Genomic DNA, 26,980 nt, shown 5'->3' with positions numbered 1-26,980 from the left:
TTCCATTGGAGCACTGAACACCATTCTTTAAAACAGAGACCTACAGATGGGCCAAGGTTCCAACTCCAGTGCAGCTTGACAAATTCCCATGTCTCCCAACTGTACTGAAGGAGATGCTTTACCATAAGATCATGACAATATCTCCATTTCTCCTTGAAGCACAGCCAAGGCAGACAGAGCTTAGGTGTGCTTCACACACTCCCTCGTGCTTCACTGTCACAGATATCACAGCCATCAGTGGACATCAAGACAGCAGATACTTTAAGGTACTGGAGATGGGACACTGAAGATGTGATGTACCACATCACTCAACTGTAGGTTGCAATACAGGATGTGACCAGGAATGTGTATTCTATCACCACCTGTTGAAACCGGGTGGGGCAGTGATTTCCTTATCTCTGTGGCACATATTATCTGCTAATGGGCCAGCTTTAAAACCAGGTGGGACAATCATCTTTATCTTTTCCACAACCCATGCTCCCTCCAGGAAGATATCATCTGCTGCTGGACCATTAAGTCCCACTGTATGACTGATAAAATTACATCATCCCACTGGGAGATGCTCCAGCCAGGGGGAGGAGCCAAGCCTTTCCTATCTAGATGAAAACTGAGATTTTGAACACAGAGATTCCTCTGGAATCCAGTAGAAAGAAGGTAAGCTGGACCTTTCCACACCATCCCTGGACCTTCAGAGGAAACCTGCAACCTTCTACAGGAGCATTGTTTCAACCTCACCACATCTGCCACTGCAGGAGGATTGTAGCCACCATTTAATGGGACTGCTACCAACACCCTGACTGACAGGGTGTCAGGTTGTATTCTGACTTTGTCAGTGTTTTGGGATTGTTCTTTGTAATACTGTATTTCTGTTTTAATTTTCCTAGTAAAGAACTGTTATTCCTAATTCCCATATCTTTGTCTGAGAGCCCCTTAATTTCAAAATTATAATAATTCAGAGGGATGGGGTTTACATTCTCCATTTCAAAGAGAAGCTTCGGCCTTTATTGGCAGATAACTGTCCTTCAAACCAGGACAGTAGAGTACAGGCTCATCTTTAAACACTAGCTAGAAAGGATGTTCTTAAAGCAATAAAGACTTTGGAACAGGACTATTATTTTAGAAGTGGGTGCCTCTCTGCATAAAAGCCTCTATCCTGGCCTATCAATTCCAAAAATCCCCTAAGTGAAGCCACCAGGCCCTCTAGCAGGCATCCACATTCTTAAGAGTAAAGTCCTGTCAGCTTAGACAGTAAAGCTCTGCCAAGAGCCAAGGCAGGTGCTGGTTGCTCTGCTATTCCAGTACCTGGTCTGATCATGGCAGGCCTATAGACTGGCAGTACACACACTTCTTCCTTACTCCCAGTCTTGTCAACCTTGACTGGACAGGCTGGTTATTTTAGAAGTTATTTGTATGTATTTTAGAATACACATATTTGGTGCACAGTACCTTTGTAGAGAACTGTAAGTCTTATCCATTTCTTTCCCTCATGAATGTACACACTGAGAGTTAACATTCACCTTTGCCAATAATCTGACTTTGCAGCACACTTCTACTAGTGATAAGCATTTTGAGAGTGGGAGAAGAGACTATTTTTCCTTCTACAACTTTATTTAGAAATAATTTGTCTTCTGCAAAAGGAATTTGCTGACAGCAGACACAGCATTTGTTTGAGTATCACCAAAACAACTGAGTTTGTGATCACATCCATGTGCCACTTATCAGGATGCTTTGGTACTCACCTGGACTTACATGCACAGTTTGTATCAAGCACCTAGTTTACACACAGTCTCAGAACATTGCCAAAGCGTATGTTTCCAAGTTAGAGGAGCTGGAGGGCTCTGATCCTGCTGTGTCTACTTAGTTCACTGTAATGTTTCAAACCCCTAAAACCACAACTACCTTATATAATGATGCATAATGCCACTCAGATTACAATCAACTACTTCAAGCTACAGCCTGTGTCAGTCCTGTAGCAATTCAGGGATCAGCTGAAAGACATCCTGTATCAGCCCACAATTCATGGTAACGAGTTACCTTGCAGACAGACTTAAGCTGCACAGGTGGCTGCTCTGGGAAAAGTATACTGGCATACTGCCACTGCAAGACTTCTGAACTGCAAACCTAACATTTTCACTGATTTCCCCTCAGGCAACTGCTCACAATAATCCAGGACTACTTACAAAATCATTAGGCATATGCTACAACCTTCCTGGGCAACTGGTGCCAATGCTCAGTCATCCTCACAGTAAAAAAAGTGTTTCCTGATGTTTCAGTCTCTGCCCATGGCCTCTTGTCCTGTCACCAGGCATCACTGAAAAGAGTATTCAAGTCCCTTCATTACCTTAGACACTCCTTGCTTGAATCCCTGCAGAAGTTCCACACCTATCTGTCTTGTACTGGACAAGCTTAACCTCATACTCACTGCCCACCAGGCAAAAGGAAAAGAGGGCTAAGTGCTCTCTCTACTTAGTAACAAAACCTTTTCCCCAGAGTGTTCAGGCTGCATCTGTGTCAGTACAGTGTCAAGTTCTGACTTTGCTTCAGCTGTGTTAACGCACATCTGAAAATTATGTAAGAACTTTCTGAGCTCTATAGATACACAAGAAAACACAGTCCCACAGCAAGCAGTGGTCTTATTGACCTCAAAATTCTCATTTTTGTAAGATTAAATCTATTCATGGAAGTCTGACACCTAGAGGGGAGTAAGTAGAAGAAAGTACCCTGTAAGCATCCCAGACTATTCCAACTGTGGTTAAGTCCTTGAACATCTAGTTCTTCCTTGATATTAAGAAGCACCCACTTTCTAAGGATAAATCCGATTCCTCTGCAGAAGATGCAGAGCTCCTTACAGCAGGCGTCTAGAGCCAGTGTTCCTCAAGGTGCAACTTAAAGCTGTTTTCATATTTCACACAATAGCTAAGTAGCTGCTACCGGCATTCACCAAACATTGACCCTTACACAAAAGCTCTGGTGTACAGTCTGTACAATCTGACAGTGCTCCCAAGGTGGACGAGCCATGACAACTGTGTATGAAGTACCCAGGAGAATCCTGCAGGTACTAAGGCACAGGCACAGATGGCTGGGATTCTTATGTCCTTACAGTGCACTCTATTTGGATGCAAGCAAGACCCTGCAAATAGACTAAAGGGATTACTCAACACCATTTAATAGAAATAATGACTGCAATATGGTACATGTGCCTGAAGTACACTCCATCAGACAAATTACTCTGAATCTTGTAAATTATAAACACCTAAACACCCAACATTTATCATCTTGACACCCAGTTCAAACATTACTGTGCTATACCGGAAGGAAACAAAAAAACCTGGAGGTAAACTCCTGGACAGGAAAAGAATACACAACAGAGTTCTAGGCTAGGGACAGAAGCTGCAGAATCTGGGCAATTTCCATTGTTAGAAGAGGAAGAAAAGCATTCTGAAATCAGGTTGACCAGAGAGGTCAGAGTATTCTTGCACTGTTACAAGTAGAGGGAAGGATGGGCAGGGAAGTGCACTTATTTAGAAGAAAAATTGAAGGAGGATTAAAATTAAATGAATAATCAAATAAAATTGAAGGCTGAACTGTTTGTACAAATATTCTAGACAGGCAATAAACTCACAGAATTGCTGATTTTTAGATGTCAATTTAAAGAAGAAGAAATAACTAAAGAAAAGATTTACCCAAGTTGATGTTTAGTGGTTGGCTTTATTTTTTACTTCAGTATTGGCTGGCAGCCAGTGATCTTTATACTTTTGGCTTAAATTCTAATAGGGAAAAATTGAAACAAAAGCTGATGCCATAGCAGATGACAGTCACAGATAATATGACAGACAAGTGGGGCTCCTCTAGCACTTTCACGAGAATGGAAAAGTATAATCTCCTAAGGCCACGTAACTGATGCTAAAGATCTCCAACAAATTACCTTGGTATTTCTGCAAGTTTGTAAATTATGATTCCTAAACCAGAAAAGCGCCATACAGAAATGCCTCTTAAGAAAAGGAGCATGTGTCAGAACCACAGTCAAAAGTAACTGCAAAAGTAACATGATTATGACTGTACACCATTTGCTATGTGTGAACGGAAGAAGTTCAACACCAGTAGTAAAGGCATGCTATAAGCACATTGTGTTCATGAGAGATACTTTTGCAAAAACTTGACATAATTACAAGTGTAAATAATTGAATTTAGATTTAAAACAGGAACAAGTGGGAGTCATTTCAGAACACTTTATGAAGTAACCCAGACAGCCACAATTCTACAAAGAAAGATGAAAAATATAAAACAATAATACCAGCCTGGATAAGAGAGGAAATAAAAGAATACTGAAACAGGTAAGCCAAAATCATGGGAAATCTCAATCATTTTATGACATCTGGGGCTTTGCATAAGACCTCACTTTTTTTTTAATGACAAACTACACTGGTCCCTCACAAAATTGTTGCTGTAGAATACTTAATATTTATTAACACAGAAAAACGCCCATGTAATTTTAATTTTTTTTTTTTTATTTTAGGGAAGCAGAGACCATAGCTGCAATGCCAGAGTACCCACTGAAGACCAATAACACAGGGGATTTATTCAAGTCAGAATGTCAGACAGAGGCTCCAAAGGTTTTAGAAGGACTGGCTAGGAAGGCTTACTAACTTGAAACTCTTGAACTATCACCCTAAAAAACCTAAAGGGTGAAAAACAGGTGAGGGAAAGATCACATACTGAGACCGATGGAGTTACAGTATTCAGATGGTTTGCTGTACGAAGTCAGTGGTTTTGAAGAACTAGGTATCTGCTAAGCAACTGATCAAACAACAAACCAACACAGCATGCATTCAGTAACAGTTATTTAAACAGTTAAATAGTAAACTACACAGGCAAGAGTCCTCAACAGACATTTGTCTTCCAAACAGGATCCCAACAATATTAAGACTTTAAAAAACCCTTAAAATCTTCACCCATGAGATAAAATCAAAACAAGAAATTATTACTGACAGTACTTGCAGTACTATCAAAGTACTGCAATGGAAAAGCTGTGAACTGGTAAACACTGATGATGATATGATGCTGAAAACTACATTAGAATAACCTGTAAAACAGAAAGAAGCCAATACTGTGTATCTAAATACAGTTAAATGTAAATTTGTCAAACACTGACTAAATCCACCCTAAAAATCAATTATTTAGAAAAGCATTTAAATTACAGCAGCCACTTAAACATGAATAGTTTAATGTCGTGGCTCAGTACACTGTTGCATTCCTTGAACACACCTCAACAGTGGTGTTCCACCTAGCAGTACTTACATACTTGTAATAAAAAGTACATACACATGACTGTTCAATTCTCATGATCTGTACTTCAGTATTGACCTTGAATTGGAAAAAAAGTCAAAAACCAGCTACAAAAATAATTAAAGGATCAAAATCCACTCTACAGTTACAAAGTTAGAACTGAACTACAGAACTATCCAGACTGAGCGCCAAGATACTGGAGTATTTTCTTTCTGTCCTTGAAGTTGATAATAAATGTAATGTTCATTATTATGATGAACTTTAAGAAATGAGCAATGCAGTTATTTTACTTCTTATGCTTTATCTAATGTCAGAAAACAAATTTCATAATACATAAAGAAAGAGCTTATCAGACAGGTCACTGGCATTTTGTGAAACCATGTATTTTGGTTCAAAAAACTACATATCACTCTCTCAAAAGACATGCACACACAGAAAAGAAAACTCCATCATAAATACCTACAAAAAGAAACCTTTCTAAACCCACAAAACAAGCTTAAGTTATTGAGCACAGTGACATACAAAATTAATGCCACTATACCTAAACGACACTCTAGATTGGTAGGCTGGAATACTGTTTTAAATACAACAGTTATACTCCGTCAACAAATAAACATTTGTCTTGCTTATGGCTCTGTTTTGACTACTTCCCCAGAGTTTTGACCCTCTGAGCACATTAAAATAAAAAGCTGCAAAGAAATGGGAAGGTATTAGAAAATTCCATGTCTCTAAGCAGAAGTAGCTTAGTATCATGTAAACAAGACAAATAAACAGTCAAAAGGTGATCACACTTTTCTGCAGCTATAGATTATTCTAGAAAATACTGTCACTCCTTGAAAATAACTAAATTGTAAAGCAAACGCATTACAAAGTATTTTCCTGATAGTTTTTGCCTCCTTCTTAAGCTACTCTAAGAAAAGACTATGTCCTAGCCGCCTGACAAGTCACATAGTCATACATAGTATTTTGCATAATTACTAGTTAAAAAATCCCACCATATATTGTCATTTTAAACAACAAAAGATAATCTCTTCCTGCTTTACTGGTTTTATATTATTTAATGAGAAAACTCTATAGACTCTATTTTTTGTCTACAGATGAAAAATGCAAAGCAAATACGTATATCTATCCTTCTCACTTTACTAGAAACTGTAGACCAAAAAAGTCTATGAATCAGAACATTCAGACACAGTATTTTCTGAGAACAACCAAATGAAAACTGCACTAACAAAACTAACATGGTAGTAAATTTACAAAACAAAACAAACAAACAAAAAAAGCACAAGAATGCCATTACCAAAACATTTGTGTCATAAATTTCTCCAAGGGTACAATTTAAAGGCATACTTACTAATTTCACTCTTCAGCATCAGAGGTTTGCATTTGGTGTAGGAAACACAGCCACAATTAAGCTGTTCGCAAATTCTGCTCAAATTATTTATGTAGTTTTGATTCAAAGGCCAAAATTCAGAAGTCACCATGAGTCTAGTTCTTAACCCTAATAAAATCTAATAATTAACAGGAGTGTATAATTATGATGTGGAGCCAAATGCAAAACAAAATCAAAGTGAATCCAAATTCACTATTATCTTGCCTTGCAGGTAAGAGGAAAAAAAATACAATTAAGGAAATAAACACCAAGAGAACAAAAATTGTTCTGGGCAAAGAATGTTTCTGGACTTCTATGAACACAAATGGCATTAAAATCCAAGCTTGAGGGATTTTAAGACAGGCCATTTTACTGATGCTGTCTGTGGGAGTGGGTCACTGGCACAGTTGCCCAGAGGAGCTGTAAATGCTCCATCCCTGGCAGTGTTCAAGGCCAGGCTGCATGGGGCACTGAGCAAGCTGGTCTAGCACAAGGGCCCTGCCCATGGTGGGGGGTTGGGACTTCTTACTCTTGCAAGAGTTTCCTTCTTACTCAAACCTTTCTGTCATTCTATGAAGCATGCTCTTAGTCAATTTAATGAAATACAGTAATTCCAGTGAATCTTTGTTCCATTCGTAGAAAATACCCAGTTTTACATTTAGATGAAAGCCAATTTACTCCCAGATTATTTGTTCTGCTTTTCTATGAATTGAGCTGCTAAACAAGGAGAGACAGTCACCTAAATGAAACTCATCTTTGCATCACTCAGAGTAAATGTTTATTATCTCCCTTAATTTATTTACCAATTCAATGCTGAGATAAACAGAGATCAAGAGGAAACTGAACACAGTACAAAAAAAACCCAAAATACCCTCATGTTATTTCTTCTCAATATTCTCTTCTTACCAAGAAAAACAGAAATATGTCTAGGTGCATTTTGTTTTTTCAGAGGGCAAAAAAAAAATGTATGTTTAAAGCATTGTTTCTTACAGCTATCACGTTGGGAAGGGATACTACAGTTTTAACTTCAGGATATCACTTATTAAAACAACAGTCCAATCATAGCATCACAGAGCAGTCTGGGTTAGAAGGTACCTTTGAAAATCATCTATGCCACCCACTAGGAGCAGGTTGCTCAAAGACCCCTCCAGCCCAACCTTTTACATCCAAGAATAGGGCATCCACAGCTTCCCTGAGCAGCCTGTTCCAACGTCTCACCTGCCTCCCTGTAAAAGATTTCCTCTGTGAGTCCAATCTCAACCTACTCACTTTCAGTTCAAAACCATTGCTCCTTGTCCTCTTACTGACAGACTCAGGTAAAAAGTCTTTCTACAGCTTTCTTATTTACACTCCTGGTATATTGAAAGGCTGCTCCAAGGTCTTTCCGACATCTTTTCTCCTGCAAAACCCACTATCTCAAATTCTCTTCATAGGAGAGGTGCTTCATCCCTCTGATCACTCATGGCTCTTTTCTGAGCTCCTTTTACTTTTCTAGGACAACAGACACAGATGCAGTATTCCAGGCCCCACCAGACAAGAATCACCTCTCTTGACCACCCAGACTTCTGATGTAGGCCTGGCTTTCCAGGTTCCAAGTACATGCTGCTGTCTCAAGTCCAATTTTTCATTCACCAGTACCCCTAAGTCCTCCTGCCCAGGGCTACTCAGAATCCATTCATCCCCTGCGCTGTACTGGCGTCAAGAGTTGTCCCAACCCACAGGCAACACACCCACGATGTTGGACTTGGCCCTGTTGAACCTTGCTGAGGTTCCAACAGGCCCACTTGCCTCCCATCAAAGATACCAACTGTACCTCCCAGATTGGTGTCACCTGGGAATCTGCAGAGGGTGCAACTTCCCACTGCCTACATAATGAAGGAAATAAACAATATCATTCCTTGAGGGATGCCACTCATTACTATTTCCACTTGGACATTAAACCATAGACCATAACTCCCTGGATGCAGCCATCATATCAATTCTTTATTTATCAAAGAGTCTATCTATCCAACTTCCTTCACTCCAATTTAACAGTAAGAATGTTGCGAGGGGACACCATATAAAAGGCCTTACAGAAGCCTAGATAGATGACATCTCCATCTCTTCCTTTGCCCACTGATACAGTTACTCCATCATAGAGGGCCACAAGATTAGTAACAAGGCTCCTTCCTGAAGCCTTGTTGGCTGACTCCATAAAGAACACCTCCACATCTTCCAAATGTTTCAACAAATATTTAAAAAATATCTGTTCCATGACCCAAAGGCTAAATTATAGCCTCAGTTTTGTCTTGAGTTTTAATGACACCAAAGAGGTTTCCCCTAACTGGGGGGAGTTAAAAAAAAGTTTCTTGAGTGTTTGTCACAGGGGTTTTATACTAAATCCTTTGCCATGACATACAATACCTGTAACTTCCCAGATAAAACCCTCTACAAAAAACTACTTAGGACTTAATAGATTGGGGCAATGGTAATGAGATAAACAGATTTTGATCTCTAAATCTCTCCTTTAATAACAGGCCAAGTCAGTCAGAGAGCTATTTGGTGGCCTGCACTCTGGGATTAACTACTAATCCCATCACTGCTAAAGATGACCAGGGGAATACATCATAACCACCCCTCAAAAACATGGGAGGTCACAGAACAGGAGAGATTCAAGTGGCATGAAGATTATTGCTGTGTATGAAAACAGTTCTAAGCATCAGGTTCTATTAACACACAAACACGAAATTAAAAGAAGGAAAAGAGAGTTTAACAGAGTTATTCAAATATAGGTGTAAGAATATGTCCTTGATTTTTTTTGCTTTTCTCCCCAGGAAAACTACACAGCATCTCTCTTTCCAGGCTAGTATTATTTTCTTTATAAAAACAAACAAACAGAAATACAAGTGAGAAGTATTGTAAGAATCATTATTTTCCCTCTTAGAAGATTAACTGAGTTTAAATAAATTTTACAAAGGAGTACTTTGGGGTTTTCTTTTAGTTCATTTGTTTTTATTGTTCGTTTTTGCAAACCATCTTTGAAAGGTTTTAACTATCAACATAAAGATTTCATTTCAACACCATCTAAACAGCACACTCCAAAAACACAAGCATTAGATCCTCCACGTACCTGGACAGATGTGTTAGAATATATTCAAGCTGCATGACTGATGCCTTTATTTTTCAGCATTTAATTTCAAATTGCTTTTGCTGCTCTGGTCTATAAGATTAAGAAGCACTTACAGTGCTTTGCAAATCCATTATCAGAGCAAAATGGAAGTTTCATACTTGATCATCAGTTTCCCAAGCTTGATTAGTTCCCAAAAGCATAAAGAATGATGGCATCTTTTCCAACTTCTAAGTGCTTTGTGTTTTTCTGGCCTTCTGAGTTAGCAGCTGCTTCAGAACTTTCTGTTTGGCTTTCTGCATGACGCTGTTCACCCAAAAATGTGGGCTGGAGTACCTTTCATAATTCTTTTTCAATTCTCTAATATAAGCAAGATAACATTAGCACTGAAGACTTAAAGTCTGCTGTGATGGGTTTACGGAACAAGGAAATAAAAGCAAGTTTCCTTAACTCACAGAAAAATTCTCATTCATTGTAAGGATTCTTGACAAAGATTATCATTAGAGCAATGAATTAGCCAAGGACCCAGAAGCTTACACGAGTGTCGAGTGAGCTCAGGTACAGTGACAGACACACTAACAAAACTATTCTTCCGTGCCATAAGAATAAATACTATTACAATTAAAATATTTTTCCTAATGGATAGTTTCAAAGTGTACCTAAAACATGTTCACTACATTATACCTTAGCTTAGAAAAGTATGATCAAGAAAGGGATCTCTTTAGGTTAATTTCATGGCTATACAGTAACTAAAATCTAACTTGATTTCTGTTTACCAAAAGAATCTCTAACAAGTTGATTTTCTTTTACATCCAGGTACACCAAGTTCCTACAGAACAGACACCTGTGCTCTTACCTTGGATCTAACTTAGAAGTGACTAACCCTATCTGAGCAAACACTATTCTGATCCACATTTGGTGATACTTACCAAGATCTGAGCTGTATTTTTCCTTTAGCTTCAAAAGATTTAAGGAACTAACTGCACTTAGCTCTTTTAGAGAAGACTGGGGGTAGAGGGAAGAAATAGAACATATTTCAAATTTTAACTGCCCTTTACACAATTTCCCTTGGGAAAAACAAATCCTCCTTCAATAGACTTTCAGCAGCTGGGACCAAGTGCCAAAGTACTTCAACAAGCACCACAATGGCATTCGACAAAACAAAAGACACATAATCAGTGAGAACAGGGCCTTGGGTAAAAATCTTATCCATGGACTCTGAGGCAAACAGACTCAGGCTCTGGCAGTAATCTGAGTCTCATTCATTCCTCTACCTAGTCTCATTCATTCCTAACAGATGCTTCTTCCACACACAGGTCAATCGAAATTACAAATAGCAAAAGTCCCAAATGAAGCTGTCAGTACACAGCTCAGCTTGTGCTGAGGCAGTAGTAATATAGTCCTTATCTTTTCAATTTACAGAATCACTAGTTGCTTCCACTTTCATAAACTTTCTACTGTTCCATTGCTTATTCAAGCAACACATATATTGCACATCACCACATTTCCACAGAAAGATGAGTTGAATCAAGATAGTAGGGCTCACCTAAATCATACAGTTCATTACAGTAGTTTCTGAGATGATTCTGCCTTAATGGATTGACAGAGGAATCTTGTTTGGTGGGGTTTATTTTACTTTCTGGAATAGCCACACCACCTTCTCAAATGGAGAATTAAATTAACAATAGCACTTTTCTGTTGGCAACTGCATCTGCATCAGGGTTGTTGGATAAAACTCTGCACTACTGATAAACAGTAAGTAGAGTGTACAAAATAGGTAGTTTAATTATTCCATACCATTTGCCCTTTGAAAACTTACAAAGGAAAAAAATCTGTAGACAATCATGCTTCAGTTTAGTCTCAGTATCAGCACTACTTATTGGGGGAACAATGTGTTTTCAGAACACTTTGATTTATACTTTAGTTTAGCCTGGAAAAACATTTGTGCTACTCCTGGAACTCTCCCAGTAACTTTCAAAACTTTTAACTTCTACAACTTTGGTATCTCCTGGACTTCTCTCATCCAGTTTTAACATAACTAACTTCTTTGCATGCAGAGAGTTAATACTTTAAATAGTATTTAAAATCTGGGGCATGCTTCCTTCTTTTTGGCCAATACCATGTGTATGGCTTCCTAGTGCTTCCTAATGCTAATTCTTCCTTTGTTTTCTCCTGCTTTCCTGCTCTTTGTTCTTGCCAAGTTTGATAATTACAGTAAATAAAAGGTGAATTTCATCAGTAACAGCTGTTCATACGCAGTTGCATTTGTGTACAAGAACAGATTTTCTTCAGTCTTCTACCATTCACCTTAAGGAAGTTGATAGAAAAAATATTGTGCTTATAGTATTCTATTACTGCAACAAAGCTAACCACCATTAATTGGACATCTACCTACTTTATTTCACACCTTTCTTTGATTAGTTTTGCAGAGATTGCAAGGTAGTGCCTTTCCCTATGAAATTGCTGCTACCACCATACAACAACAAAATTAATTTGAAGCAACTAAAGGAACAGAATTATTTCTTCATTTTGCAGCACATACTCAAATGCCCATTCTTCAAAGATTTCTCTGCTCAGCATGTTTTCATCATGCATTTATTCAACATTGTCTATCAGTGTAAAACACAAATTAGGGGTCACTTGGCTCTTTGACACGTAAATAAAGCTAAATTAGTCTGAACTCTTTAATTGTTCAGACCTTCCACTAGATCCTATTAACTTTGGTGGATGTAGATCACTTATCAAGTAGTAAAAAATAAAGGGCAACAAACCCTTTTTAATGGCTGCACACAAGGTATCCTTTTACGGTGCACTAAGAATAAACGTTCCTAAATATTTTCTAAATATACATTATTCTAATTATCACACTGATATCCAAATGATGATTTGTGCTTTCCTACACCACAAAAAAAAAGATGTTCTTATATGTGGACATATCTGTGTATACTAGAATACATCAAGGTGTAATACATCCAGAATGAAATTATATTTCCTTAGAAACAGCTTCTGCTAAATAAGAGATATCTATCTAGTTAGCTGCAATATGTAGGAAGAGATAAGTTAATTATTTGTTCATTTTACAGTAATAAATATGTACTGTGTCAATTACCTACAGTTATTTGAAAGAGTTCAATCTGAGTAGGGTAGACTAATAAATATACAAGTTACAAGAAAAATAAAGAAGCTTGTTTCTCCATCTGTAAAAGTTATATGAAACAAAAGTCTGCCATTGTTGGCTTAACAGATCCATTTCCTCTTCAATGTATCTAACACAAAGTCTGCCTCTTAGTAATACATCAAATTCAGCATGTTCAACATCTAACTCCGCTGACACAGGTTTAAGAAATAATACATATATTCACCTTATGTTCAAAAGCATCTTTTGGCATAAGATTGACTGCTGTTCATGCCAATTCAAATGGCTTATCATCTATCTACTTTCTGTGCTACAGCCCAGAGACTAGAAGGATACTTGTGCCAAGGTACGTGTCTTCATTGACACATTCCCTTGTCTCCAACATAAGAAGCACCTAACTCTTGAAAAAACATGCTTTGCATGTGACACAATCCCAACCAATATGCTGCAAAAAAATAGCACTGCCACAGACATCTCCAGTACCTAATATGGCCAGGGTTTACAGGCACATAGGCATAGCTAGCACAGCCCTTGCAGATTATTTTCTTAGATACTCAAGGTATTCCTCAGTGAGAAAAAAGAGAGTACAATATTAATACATAGAGTCTACAGGCAGACTACATCCAAGACTGACAGTTTATGGCAACAACCCGTCATACAAGCTCAAATGATGCTTTCTGAGTCCCTGGAAAATTTACACTGATGGCAAGAAAAAATTATATATGGAAGTATGACCAATAAATTATACACGTAAATATACAGCTCTTTCTACATAAAAATAAATACATGCATCCATGCTTAAAATAAAAGCATGCAGAACACAGTGGCATAGGCGAATATAGAATACCTCTTCGTTTTCTTCTCTAATTGTAAAAACAATGTGTTTTTACAGCTAAGAGCAAACAATGGATGAATATTAACAACTGTAAGCTCTGGAGAACAATCACAGGGTTTTACAAAGTGTTCAGCAGTAATGACATCCAGAAGAGTTTGAAAAATACCGACTAAAACCAAATTCGGTGGAAGACTGAATTTGTTCCAAAGTGTCTTGAAACACTTCAGCCAAGTTGTGCTAGCTGAAACTACTACTATGCAATATTCTTCAGTGCATATTTATGGATTCTGGCTTTCCACAATTACAATTGTAAAAAAATACTTCGTTCTGTTCTAGTATGTGAAAAAATTCAAATAATTATGTACAAAAAATTACCTAAAAGTGGTATTTTAATGTTTAATCAAGGAGTGTTTATTCTTAAACTAATGCCTAAAAATAATTTTAGCACACAGTAAAAGTTTTACACAAATTACTTCAGATTTACTCTTTGATTTAATGAAAAGTAAAAATATATCATGAGGACATTAAAAGAGTGTACCAAGCAGTGTGTGTGTGACACAGTAACAATTACGTGTAGCCTAAGTTTCCAAGAAGGCACTGTGTCTTTCACAAGTTATGGAGGAAATAAACCTCTTCCTCTGAACCAAAAAGATTAAGTTTTCCTTTATGTTTGCTACATATGTACATTTTATGTGTGTATATCTAATTTTTAAGCAAGGGTAATAATAAAAACAACCTACCACAGATGCACTTGTTCATGCCTTGAAAGGCTGGTAAGTGATACCTTTCACTTAGCACTTTCAACTAGTCTGGAGAACACGCACAGTCACTTAGGCTCAACTTAAACTACACTAGTATTTTCTTTACAAGTCAAAGGATATTCCTTAGTCCCATATTTAAAAACCCTTAATGTACTTAGGTTTTTCAGACTCATGATACTTAAGAGAGTGGGACTGAGTAAAAAAAAGAAAACACAAACATGTTTGCTTATGTTTACGTAAAATTAATTCGCACTAGTGATTTTCTCCCTAAAATGGGGAGAAAGAGATTAAATTGGACAGTAAATGTCTATTTAGTATTGGGAAAAAAATCAGATGACTTTAAGCATGTTCAGATGGCTTTCATACTACCAGCCTCACCATTTTTAATGAATCTATTTTCATTTGAAAATTATTTTGTCTGTCTCATAACCATGTGAATAACCCATACAAACAACAAACTTACTAACGGAGCAATTGCTTATGCTGGGGAAGCAATGAAAGTGACTAAAAAAACAACTCCTCTAAGGTACTTAAATAAACCCACTTATGAAAAAGGTTTCCCTAAAATTCTTCTAGAAATTTAAACTTGAGCCTACACAACACCAAGACACCAAGAATCAATCATTCACCATACACTGCACTATACAAGATCATTAAGTGTTAATACATATACGCACACAGTTTCAGTCAAACATATGACAGAGGCTGACAAAACAAAAAAAAAAAAGAATGCATAGTAACAATTTCTGTACTGGTTTTATTACCCATGTATATGGATGTGCTGTTAAGTACATGCAGCCAGAATTTTACTCCTCTAGACCTCTAGTACATCACGCCTCCACTTCCACAAGCCTGTTGGAACTCTTAGCTGGCACCGATGATAAACACAGAAATCTTTTATACAGAAACTCAGTAAGTTTTCTCTAATTCTTTCTGTGGGTTGGCTTCTCCCCTGTTCTCCTGCAAATCACCACACACTGTCTGGTCCAAAGAGATGCCATAACTAGACTCCAGTCTACCATCACCTATCCCAATAGTAGTAGGGAGGACCTTGCAAAGGAGCTCAAGTTCTGCATTCCTAAATGCAGAAGTGAATCTCTGCATTTCTTCTCTAGGTAATATTGGTCTCATTCAGTGAATTTCATAGATTTCTGAAAATCTGGGAGAAGCCTCTAGCACTACTGTAAGAAAAATCAGGAATATACAGAAAAAAAATCTGTGTATGAGTAACAGGTCAAATGTATGAACTGTCTCTACTGAAGCAAGCATCTATCATTAATCATACTCAGACATCCACATTGTTAAAAGAGGTCAATCTGTTTTATCATCTTTGTGAATCTTGATAGACTCACACCACGCACTGCCATAAACCAAAACCAGGCCAAAATCCGACAGAACTTTATTACTGTGAGTGCTGCATCCATGTCCACTACTTCTCTACCACATCAGTTGGAGATCCCAACCTTCTCCATATCCAGAAGATAACCGTCAGGAAATAACATACTCATATGGAAACAGTAAAGTAAAATGTATTGAAACTTTTCCTTTCAACTTGTCTTATCTCATTGAAGAGACAGTTTACTTCCTCAGTATAAATCACTACTTCCATATACATGGCCCAAGGAAAAAAATCTTCCTTGTAAACATCTCACATCCATTTGGAACATACTCATCCACACACCAGACGGTAGCGCAAAAATACTTAAAGGCCTGTGAGTCCAGGCAGGAACTATTACCTGGGAGCTACGCAACACAGTACATCACACTGGACACAAGCAGGCATATTTTAATTTGAAAGGCTTTCTTTAACCTAAAGCAAATTTCTTTTAGATAAATGCTGCTGCTATATACTTGCAGCTTTAAAATAGCAACCTGCTTTAATTAAGGAGAATTGATACAGTTAGTTTTATTTCCTGACCAGTGGGTGGATTCCAACGGTATTAAAGATCCTGTAATCATCCTGCACACTTCAGGTTACCCCTCAGTTTGGCATGTGCACCTGGGCCTGTGCGGCTCCCTTTCCTTTATAGGAACCGATGCACAAGCTGAGCACGACCCCCTTATCCTACTTTGCTTCAATAAATAAAAACCACAATAAAAATGCAACCGGTGAGCTAACAACCTTCCCGAAGCTCACGGAACAATGCAGATATCACACCCGCCACCATCGACCTGCACAGCGACTCCCCCTGCGAATCCCTTCCCTAATGCGCTTCGCTACCATGGCTCTCCCACACACATCGACATTTGCCCCTCGTCCCGCAGCCCCCTCACTCACCCGCCATCCGTTCCCTCTCCATTTTGGAAGGCCGCTTCCCGCTCCACACCGAGCCCACCCGCCGACGATGCCCGCGGGCGGGCACACACGCCCCGCTCCCCGCGGCGGCGGCTCGGCCCGCGGCTCCCCGCGGCGGGGGCGGCGAGCGCCCAGAGGCACCGCAGGCATTGTCGCTGCCGCCCCGGCACGGACCGCGCCGGCGGCGATGCCCGGGCGGCACCTGGGGCTTGCGAGCCGGCGGCGGCCCGAGCCGGGCGGAGGAAGCCCCGCACTCACCCAGCAGCAGCAGCTTCAGCTCGCGGCGGGCGTCCCGCTTGTCTCGACGCAGCTGCCGCTCGATCTCGTCGTTGATCCGCCGGGCTTCCTTGGCTTCCTCGCTCAGGCAGCACGCCATGATGGACTCCAGAGTCATTCTTCCTAACTGGTTCAGACACAGCCCCCACCCCCCCTAAACCCGCACGCACACTCGCACACACGCACCCCGCCGCCGCTCCGGCCCCGGGGGGCACAGGCGCTCTCTGGGAGCCCGGGGGCCGCCGCAGGGCAGGCGCGCAGGCAGAGCAGCCTCGATGCCACAGAGGGGCAAGAAGAAAGGCAGGGCCGCTGGCGGCGCGGATCCCCGCTCCCTGCCGCTGACACCCGCCGCTGCCAACTCCTCCTCTCCTCTAAATCATGCACCGAACAACATGGAAACATCCACCGCGGCAGCAGCAGCGCTACCCAGCCAAGCCGCCCCTCGCCCCGCTGCTCCCCTTTCCTCGCCGCCGCCCGCAGCCTGCGCGGTCCCCGAGTGTCCCTGGCGGCCGCCGACACCCCCGCCGCCCTCCGACGCGACCACCCCACCCCCCGTGGAAGCGGCAATGCCCACTAATCCCTCCCCCGCTCCGCACACGCACACATCTCCGCGCCGCTCCCCGCCCCCGGAGCGGGAGCCCGGCTCCTGCGGGGTGGGCGAGATCGCCGCTGCCCGGCAGGAAGAGCTTCCCCGCGGCCGCTCCTCCTTCCCGCCGCCTCGGCCGCTCGCCCTTCCAAGCAGGAGGCGGGGTAGTGGCGGGGGAAAGCGGAGCTCGCTGCCAGGGAGCTGCCGCTGTTCGTTCGGCTCCGCTCGGTTCGGCCCTGCCCGAGTTGCCGACAGAGCAGCGGAAAGGGAAAGGAGTGCACTAGCAAGGGCCGAGCTCGACCGGCTTTTAAATGGTCGGGCGCCGCGGGCGTGGTGCGGCAGGAATATGGCGGCCCGTCTCCCGCCGCCGCTCCCGCTCTCTCTCCGCCCCGCGGCGCGGTGGGGGCGAGCGGCCGGGGCAGCCGAGCCCCCGCCCGCGCGGGGCCGCCCCCAGGGCCCCCCTGCCGCGGCGGAGGAGGAGGGCACGGGAGGAGGTGCGGGGAGAGGCGGAACGGATCCTCACGCCAAATGGCTGCGAGGAGCTGTGCGTGCTCCGGTTTGTCCTGCCGGGCAGCGCCTTGCCTAACGCCGTATTTGTTTTCGATTCCTTTGTTTTCAGTCGTGGGCACGCATTTTTATTCAGTTCCCATCCTAGGAGAGATGAGTTGGGTTGGCAGGGACCGGCGGAAAATGTGGCCGGCTGAAAGGAAGGAAGCAGTAAGGAGACGAAAATGCCTTTTCCACCTTTGGCCGGAATGGGAAGGCAGAGCTGGCACACGCACCCCGTCAGGCACCCGGAAGGTTTGGTGCCCTGACTCCCTGCTGGGAAGGCAAAGCGCTGCGTTGGGCACCAGCGCGCTGGGGCACCCCACGGAACGCCGCCGGTGTGGCTGCGGTGAGTTCTGTTCGCCCCAGCCCCTGCCTCAGGCCCCGTCCCTGGAAAGCTGTCCCCACGAAGGTTTCGGTAGCCTCCAGGGTGATGGCATACAATCGAGCAGAATGCACTGATGCATCTTCTAGTTTTTGTGAATTCATAAACTCCTCACGGAATTCCCACACCTGCACTTCCTTTGGCCACCTCCATTTTAAGCTACTTCTATCTAGGAATGTTGCCAAATCGGCTGCGAATCTGGTACTAGCCTAGGTAGTGGGTAGAAGGGCACATCACTATCTTCTAATTTCATGTCTGATACCTCACCAGCACCTGCTGACATCTGTTTTGAAATTCATATGCTCTTTCCTAAAAGCTTCCATATGTACTGACAAAATTATTTAGATAAGGTCTGCCCTAAAGAGTAAGAAAATGAGGGAATTAAAAATAAACAAAGAGAATAAAACAAGCAGGAAAATAATACATTCAATCAATTTTTTTGAGCATGAAAAAAAATCATTACTTAAAAGAAGTATGATTTCCTCATAGATCTAGATTGTACTAGTATATCTAACGTATAAAAATGGTTGATACAACTTGGAATCTTTTTTCTTTATTCCAGTCAATGACTTTTAGTCAAAACTGGGTAGTTCCAGCTATTAAGAACAGATTATATTTCTTTCAAAACATATTCTTAGTTTTAAAACCTGTATGTATATAAGTGTATCTATGTATTCACCTGTATATATCTATGTATTCACCTGTATTGTTCTGATCCCAGATGCATTAATATTACACGCAATTAAGGTTTCTAAAGTGCCAACACTGAATTACAGAGACAAAAAGTAAAAAAAAAAAAAAAGAGGGGGACGTTACTTCAAGAAAATAATTATCTGGGTGTTTGGGATAAATACTACAGTTTTCTTCTAAATGCCAGAGTCCAAAAAGAGCGAAGCAAGAAATACTTGCTGGATATTTTGTACACGATGCCCAAATCCACGGCAATAATCTCCAGGAATCACATCTTGAAAAAAGGTTAGGGACAGGTTTCCAACATTTAGGCAAAGTGAATCAATATCCTCTCCAAAACTGAGGGCACACTGTTCTGATAAAATAGTCTGCAGTAGAAGAAGTTAGACTAAACTTTCTTGACTGTTTTGTACACACAGAATAGAAGGCATGAACACAGTATGTACCTTAAATGCAGAACTGTCATTTAATTTTGCATTTTTAATGAGAAAAGACACCCCATAGACCATACATGTAATCTGTATGTTACACCTCTATTGATATAACTAGATTTGAAATCTTTACAGAATAAATGTCTTCAGATTTGTAATGGATGAGCCATCTAGTCCTGCATATGGCATCAGCAGATAGCCATTATACACTGTTTTACTCATTCGCTTCATGACTTAGTGGAAGTCAGAAGAACCCCATTATGGACAATTACATGATAATAAACCTATGAGGAAATTTCTTTCCAGACCTCAATTCCATAATGGTTGGCTTTTGTTTTGAAATGTGAAACATCATTTATAAATATTTTATCCTAATAACAACTATCAGTAAATGACAGAAATCTTTATTGCCCATACAGGTAATTATTATCCATAGATACTATCCATACTGTTACCCAATTCCGGTTAGATACTTCCTAATAAACCTCCCTATAGCACTAATCTCATATTCCTCTATCCAAGTAGTCTCCAGTGCATGGCTCATAGCAACCCATTGCCTGTGAGACGTTTTCATGTTGCTTACTGCCACAGGAAATTAAAAGTGAGACTGACAGAGGGAGAAAAGATGGTATAAAACACCTTGTGTCTTTGGTATTCTTACACGTAAAACACTAAAGATTTGGAAACTACAGCTATGTTTTTTAATGTCCATAACATTCTCTGCACTAATCTATCCCAGTTTTCAATTGCTTCCTTCCATATGCATGAAGATATTTCTTGTGACTCTCCTCTGTCTCTTCTGCCCAAGACAGGTTTTCTGTGATGTTTTGACAAGTTCCAAATGGTATCTGGACTTGCTACTCACATGACAGTAAAAGAGAAGATTGTGTATAGCAACACCATAGGATTTTCATAATTAGTAAGCCTCCCGTCTTAAGCAATGGGATATCTTGTGAGTGCTTTTTAGTTGCCATTGTGCATTAAGAAGACATTTGCACAGTGATACACACAAGTACATCCCAATCTTTTTTGTGAATGCTTCCAGTAAACTTAGAGGCTGTCAGTATGTCTGAGTTGAGCAAATTATCCTTCCAGTATGCCTTCCTGATCAGGTTTTTGTTTGCTGGTCTTGCTTGGGTTGTTTTTTGGTTTTGTTTTTGTTTTTTGTTGTTGTTGTGGGGTTTTTTTGTGTTGTTGTTGTTGTTGTTTTCTTTTTTCTAAGGGGGAAAAAATAAGCCCAAATAAAATGGATTTGCTGTTCCTCTGGTGTTAAATGAATAACATCTAGTATTTGCAACTTCCTTCAACTGCTATCCATTGGTTCAGTGTGTGTAGTTTTGACAAATTATCTTCTGAATGTTTCTCAGTGTAACTCATTTCTATGCAAAAGGTGCCTGCCAAGGTGCTAAGGTACAGGCTAACGACTAGGCAAGAGTTAACCCCCTTGTTTTTTCACCTGATTTATGTGGAATTTTAGAAACTTCTTTCATTCTACCTGTTTGCATGTTGAGGTTCTTACGGATGACCTACCTCTGAAATAGCTCAAGTACATTTCAAAATGCTTTTGTTCTTCAGAGGGGTGTCGTGCAGAGAAGCGCGTGTGGCAGCCCCGCCGTGCCCCCCAAGCACAGCACGGAGCGGGACGCACCAGGAGCCAAGCCAGCCGTCCACAGCGCTCCCGCTGCCCGCTCCAGCACCACCGCCCACCAGCCGCATGATTTGGCTCCTTAACCGTGCGCTGAACTGATCCTGGTGTATTGTGTTGGGTGGGAATTTTGTTGGTCGTTAGGGTTTGTTGCTTGCTTGCTTGCTTGACTGGGTATTTTCCCAGAGTTTGCTGTTAGTTTAAGGATTTGCATTGTCTTTCACAAAGCTTCGGTCGACCCTTCAATCCTTCTCATGGAAAACGTCTGGTAGGCACAGTGTGATCCAGACCACCGCTTCTGTGGGAATAAGCTGCCGGATCACCTGCAGGAGCCAGTTGTTCCTGTATTGTTCTGCACAAGTCTGGTGGAACAGGACCATAAATTTCAACCCTGAAAAAAAAACAAAAACCCAAAGCAAAAAATCTCACCATGCTTGACATAGCCACATGACAAATTGCATTAATAAATTGGCAGCGTATGAGCTGATACTACAGTAATATGGCCACTCACTGACAAGGAACACTTAAGTCCTCAGTACTGGCACCTGTTCCTCTGAATCTTTTGTTCTATTGTATTGCTTTTACCATGAAATGGATGCCAATTAGGCATCCAGGCTTATTAGTATTTTTATTATTTTACAGTTATATAGGTTAAAATCTCCTCCCAAAAGTTTCAGCAAAGCCTGTGATTAAGTGTTCAGCCCAGGATACAGTATGGGAGATACTAGTCTTCCACCTCCGTGACGTAAATTATAAATTCATCTTTTAGCATCATAGAAATACTGTTGTTTTTGTTAAAATACCTTTTATGTGCATTTATTATGTTCGTCACATTCAAGCACATTTTTCTTTCAGCTTCTTGAATTTTTAACAAGGCAGTTTTTTTTCTTTAGGGGTTTCTTATTTTTGTGCAAGTCCAAAGTAAGTTTTTCATGTATATAATCAGATGTATTTTTTAACCTACAGAGACCTTGTATAATATCTAGCTCATTTGCCATGAGCAGGACTTCTCATGCTCTGCTGGGTTAATGGCATTGTATGTTTGGATTATTTATCTAAGACCTCAAACATTCTGTTCTAGCTTTTACTCTTCCCCTATAGTCTACTCTTGGATATATGCTTCCTAATTCTGATTTCATTTAAGTTTAATAGCATAGTAACTCTATCATTTTCAATGGAATTGCATTGCTTTTCACTATCATACACAGTAGTGTCAGACCCTGAGCTCCCTTAAAGATATTTAACATATACACTGTAATCCTATGACTCCTCCAGTTTGTTCAGTGACTATTTCAAAAATAGTCTAACCATTAGAAAGCATATACTGCTAGGCCCTCATTCCCATCTTAGTTCCCATCTTAGCTGTGTCACAGGACAGGGAAGCAAAAGTTACACATTACCCAGACAGAGGTAGTTCTTTTGGTATTTAATGGAAAAGTATTATTTGTAAATCTTTCCTTCTTCCAAAGAGTGAATCAGCTGAGGTTATTTTCTTGCAATCCAAAGTATGTCACTAGAAGGACCATGGATAACCACCTCATTGCCCATAATTTTATAATGGAAGACTAATCCAAAATCAAAGCATTCTTCAATACTTTTCACAATCTTGCACCAAAGTTTAGTATGTAAAGTGAAAAATTATTTTTCTAGTGAAAATGAACAGAAAATAAATACCCACATTCATGTAATAATTCTTCATAAAATTATTTTTTCAATATGCAATTTATACACAAATTAAATGCAAGAATTTAGAAGCTTAAGGAATTAATTCTGTACTTTGTATATGCTTCATATCTTGTGTTGATAGAAGCATCAATGTATTTTGCACCTTACTACCAAATCTCCTAATGAAAATCATAGGGAAATGTGTGAGGGATAAGTGACATAAGGATTAAATTTATGACTAGTCAATTGCATTTTCAGATGAGCAATTAAATTATTTTTATTGATATAAAAACATTACAACAGAAGTCCATCAGGAGACTGTTTCAAGTATTCATGGTTTTAAAGCGAATGCAGAGAAGAATCTTAAGACAGCAGGTGATCAATGTTTTCCTCTAAGTGGAAGTACAGTAATAGGAGAGGTATCTTTCTTTCTTTATATGAAAATCTATTAGAAAAGCTTGTAGTACTTAGAAAAAAATGGTCCTCATTAAATCTTATATAAAACCATCACAAATACTTGACAAAAATAGTATTTCCATGTAAGTATTTAAAGTTACTGAGAAAACTGAGTTGGAAGATAGAAAAATAATTGGCTTCCATTTGATACTTTAGGAAGTATCAAGCAGGAATTCAAGGCACTCAGTTACATACTGAAGTAAAAATGTGGGTTGAATTGTAAGCCTCATTTTATAACTATAGTTACAGTTACATAACATTAGTTATACCTATAACCTCAGTTTATATAACTATAACCTCAGATAGCCACATAATGTGTTTCCTGAACCAGTGGATGATTTGTGAACTTGAATTTGGGCAGAAATAGAAAAAATTCTCATGCCAGAGATGCACAGCTAATAGTAGCAGTGCAATGATTGCTGTTATTAGTCAAATTCTCCTGCAGTTAACATGGAATTTAGATAGTGCTCTATAATCTCAAGGAAGATTGGTGAATCTATAATAACATTTCAGGGAATTACAGAAATTCTTTAGTAAGGAAAAGGATAACATTTGTTACATTTGTCCCAAGAGACAGAGAATAGAGACTTTTCAACACTTAGAAAATGCTGCTTTGGACATATATAGAGAATTTGATAGAGTGCTAAGATTGTTAAATACAAATTTGGATAAAACCCACATATTATCCTGGTACAGGTATAATTGTGAAGCAGGCTGTCAAGGTACTGTATTTCTATGGGACTGCTTCCTAATCTGGTTGTATTTTGAATTGTGGGTTTGTGTTGCTTTACACAGAATCTAAATAAAAATTCTCCAAAAATTTAGTTTTGTTTTGATAGTTATATATTTAAGGAGAAAAAAGATAATTTCTTTTACTCCAAAATAAAGAGTGTTTAACAGAACTACAACTTCGAAGAGACTGGAAGTTTTTCAAAAGAATCAGTGGTTACATTTTAGTTTACTAAAACTGATACTGAGAGTAATTGTAGCTGTACTTGGAATTACATAGGATACTCAAACCTCTTGTATTTATGAGGGAAAACTTTTGTCATTAATACCTGCTTCTGCTAAGAAATTAGTCATAAATCTGAGATTTACAGGAGAGGGGAGAAAAAAAAAGAAAAGCTTTGAGCTCCCCCTACTGTTCTTTCCATACAAAAAGATGGAAAACTTGGATTTTGTTTTGATGTGTAAAATATCAGTCAGCTAGAAGAGAAAATTTAACAATTTAACAAGTACTCATTTTATGTTTCTGGTAATGTGCTATTAACAGTGGAGAGAACCAGAGTGCTTAAGTTGTTTTCCAAGTTGTTAGTACTCTCAAGGCTTTTGGCATTCATAGCCAAATGTACAGCTTCACATACAATAATTTTCCAAGTTTTGCATATAAAGATATGATTTATTGTTTGTGTATGCATACACTTAATCTTGTTCCCTTTGAAATTGGTGGATCATAGAACTTATTATTTATTGGCACATTCATACGAGTAATTTAATTTACTTTTCCAGATAGCTTTTAAAAAGCTGTTATTTATTCAGGTAAGTGATTTGGAAACTCCCACTGCAATTTATAATAAATAACTACTTGTAAATCTACTTTTTGATTTTACATTTTACATCTACTTTTACATTATTACCATTGCAAGTAACAAAGAGCACTCTAAGAATTAGAATTCTGACCCACATCCTGATTGACATTACAAATATTATTCACTGAAAGTATTTAATCTCATAATGGCCAGATTTATCTATACTATATAGTTTCTGAGTTCAAGATGATCATCAGTACTCATGATCAAAGCATTTTTATCAGTTTATTAGTATTTCTTTGTTAAATAAGGCTTTTTTTTCCAGAAAAAAAAGCCTGCCTTTGCACATAGGCTGAGTTTTATTTGGAGTTTTGTGCTTTCATTATTTTAACAGCTGAAAAATACTAATGTGCTGCTTATTTCAAGTGTTGTTATACCCAGTCTTATAAAGAGTCTCTGCTAGTCTCCTTACAGGTAACCTTAAGGTCAAAGTATTGTAAAAAAAAAGAAAAAAAATTAAAAATTCTCTCTAGTGTATCATATATGTATTGGTACTTCTCCTTAAGTTTCCCCATGGAGTTCAAAATTCTTCTAATGAAATAATCTTCCCTTTTTACCACTCTGATTTCCAAAAAGTAGTTAAGCAAACATCTATTTTCTTTGGCCTAGTAACGCCAAATACCATCTCTTCTGCACACAGGTGTGGCATGAGGTGAGAGCGAACTGGTGCAGGGGTTTTTCTAGATTTCAGTGACAAAAGCCCAACAAGTGGCTTAGTAAGGTTGCTACAAAAAGACAGGCTAAGAAGAAGGGTATAGAAAGTAATATCTTACATCTCCTGAAGTGCTCAGCACTCCACACAGCATTGAACAGTGCCCCAATGGATTTTTCTATGGCACACTGACTGCACAGAGCAGATCCTGTCTCAGGGAAGAAACTCACCATTTCAGTCATTTAAGGTCACCTTTAACTTCCTTACAAGAAAACAGGTCTGTTTAAAGGGCAAGTCCATGGAGGAGGTATCATGGCCATGCTGAGCGGGAGCTGTCTGCAGCTGTCCCATGTTAGCTGCAGTGTACACTGGTCTCCGAGTCAGGATCAATACATTCTGCCCCTTGATCCCTCTACAGTTTACCTTTCCCAAGGTAATTTACAAATCATATTAATAACATATGGCATTCTCAAGTGCAAGTTCCAATAGGAGAAACGCGGCCTTTTCAAGATCAGCTCCTCAGATTTAATGTCTTCTGCAAGGACCCCATTACAGTATCTACCTGCACTCTTTTCAAGGATCACATTGCTCCTTTGTGATAGTTCATGGCAAAATAAACCAGTAAACCAAAGTGATTGATTTTTGATGCCACTTTTTTTTTCTTTGGTGTCACTAGAGAGACAGCACTCCAAGATTCATGAAGACATTTGTTTTTACCCTCAGATCATTCACAATTTATCTGTTCCCTACATTGTCTAGAGAGGGACAATGAAGCTGGTGAAAGAGTCTAGAGGTAAGTAATTTGAGGAGCAGCTGAGGGATCTGGGGTTGCTTAGCTTAGAGAAAAAGATACTTAGGGATGACCTTATCACCCCCTAAAACCACCTGAAATGAGCCAGATGAGGTCAATATCTTCTGCCAAGCAACTAGGATGAGAGGACAATCTGAAGCATGCACCATGGGTGGGTCAGGCTGGATATTAGGAAGAATTTCTTCACGTAAAGAGTTGTTAAGCACTGGAACAAGCTTCTCGGAGAGGTTGTGGAGTCATCCATCCCTGGAGATGTTTAAGAGAAGACTGGATGGGGCAGTTTGTGCTATGATCTGCTTGACAGGGTGATGTCTGGTCAAAGGTTGGATTTGATAATCTCAGATGATTGATTACTCTAATGGATTCTGTCATCAAGTGAAGTTCAATTTTACTGCAGTTTTAATTCTATTTTCCTGCTGTTTAAATGCTCAGTAAATCTTTCACCTTAATGATTATTAT

The 26,980-nt window shown here is 39.7% G+C and overlaps 2 protein-coding genes across 2 annotated transcripts in view; one reads left to right on the top strand and one right to left on the bottom strand.

The window, feature by feature from the left end:
- LOC130264857 (guanine nucleotide-binding protein G(q) subunit alpha) overlaps window positions 1-17,192 on the bottom strand; it is a 113,246-nt gene extending 96,054 nt beyond the window's left edge. Inside the window, exon 1 of the mRNA XM_056513446.1 lies at window positions 17,048-17,192. Coding sequence (XP_056369421.1) covers window positions 17,048-17,183 — 136 coding nt within the window. The 5' untranslated portion in view covers window positions 17,184-17,192. The remainder of the gene's footprint in view (window positions 1-17,047) is intronic.
- Window positions 17,193-17,340: 148 nt separating this feature from the next.
- Window positions 17,341-24,170, top strand: LOC130265471 (translation initiation factor IF-2-like). The gene is made up of 2 exons (XM_056514570.1): window positions 17,341-18,546; window positions 21,279-24,170. Exon 1 carries the CDS (start codon window positions 17,341-17,343, stop codon window positions 18,235-18,237), a length of 897 nt encoding a protein of 298 aa, XP_056370545.1. The 3' UTR covers window positions 18,238-18,546; window positions 21,279-24,170.
- Window positions 24,171-26,980: the final 2,810 nt, after the last annotated feature.

This window comes from Oenanthe melanoleuca, chromosome Z (assembly GCF_029582105.1).
Source record: "Oenanthe melanoleuca isolate GR-GAL-2019-014 chromosome Z, OMel1.0, whole genome shotgun sequence".
Classification (NCBI taxonomy): Eukaryota; Metazoa; Chordata; class Aves; order Passeriformes; family Muscicapidae; genus Oenanthe; species Oenanthe melanoleuca.
This window is presented reverse-complemented; position numbering and strand designations above follow the sequence as displayed.

Coding starts and splice junctions, on each gene's coding strand:
- LOC130265471 (XM_056514570.1), top strand. CDS start 17,341: ATGCCACAGAGGGGCAAGAAGAAAGGCAGGGCCGCTGGCGGCGCGGAT.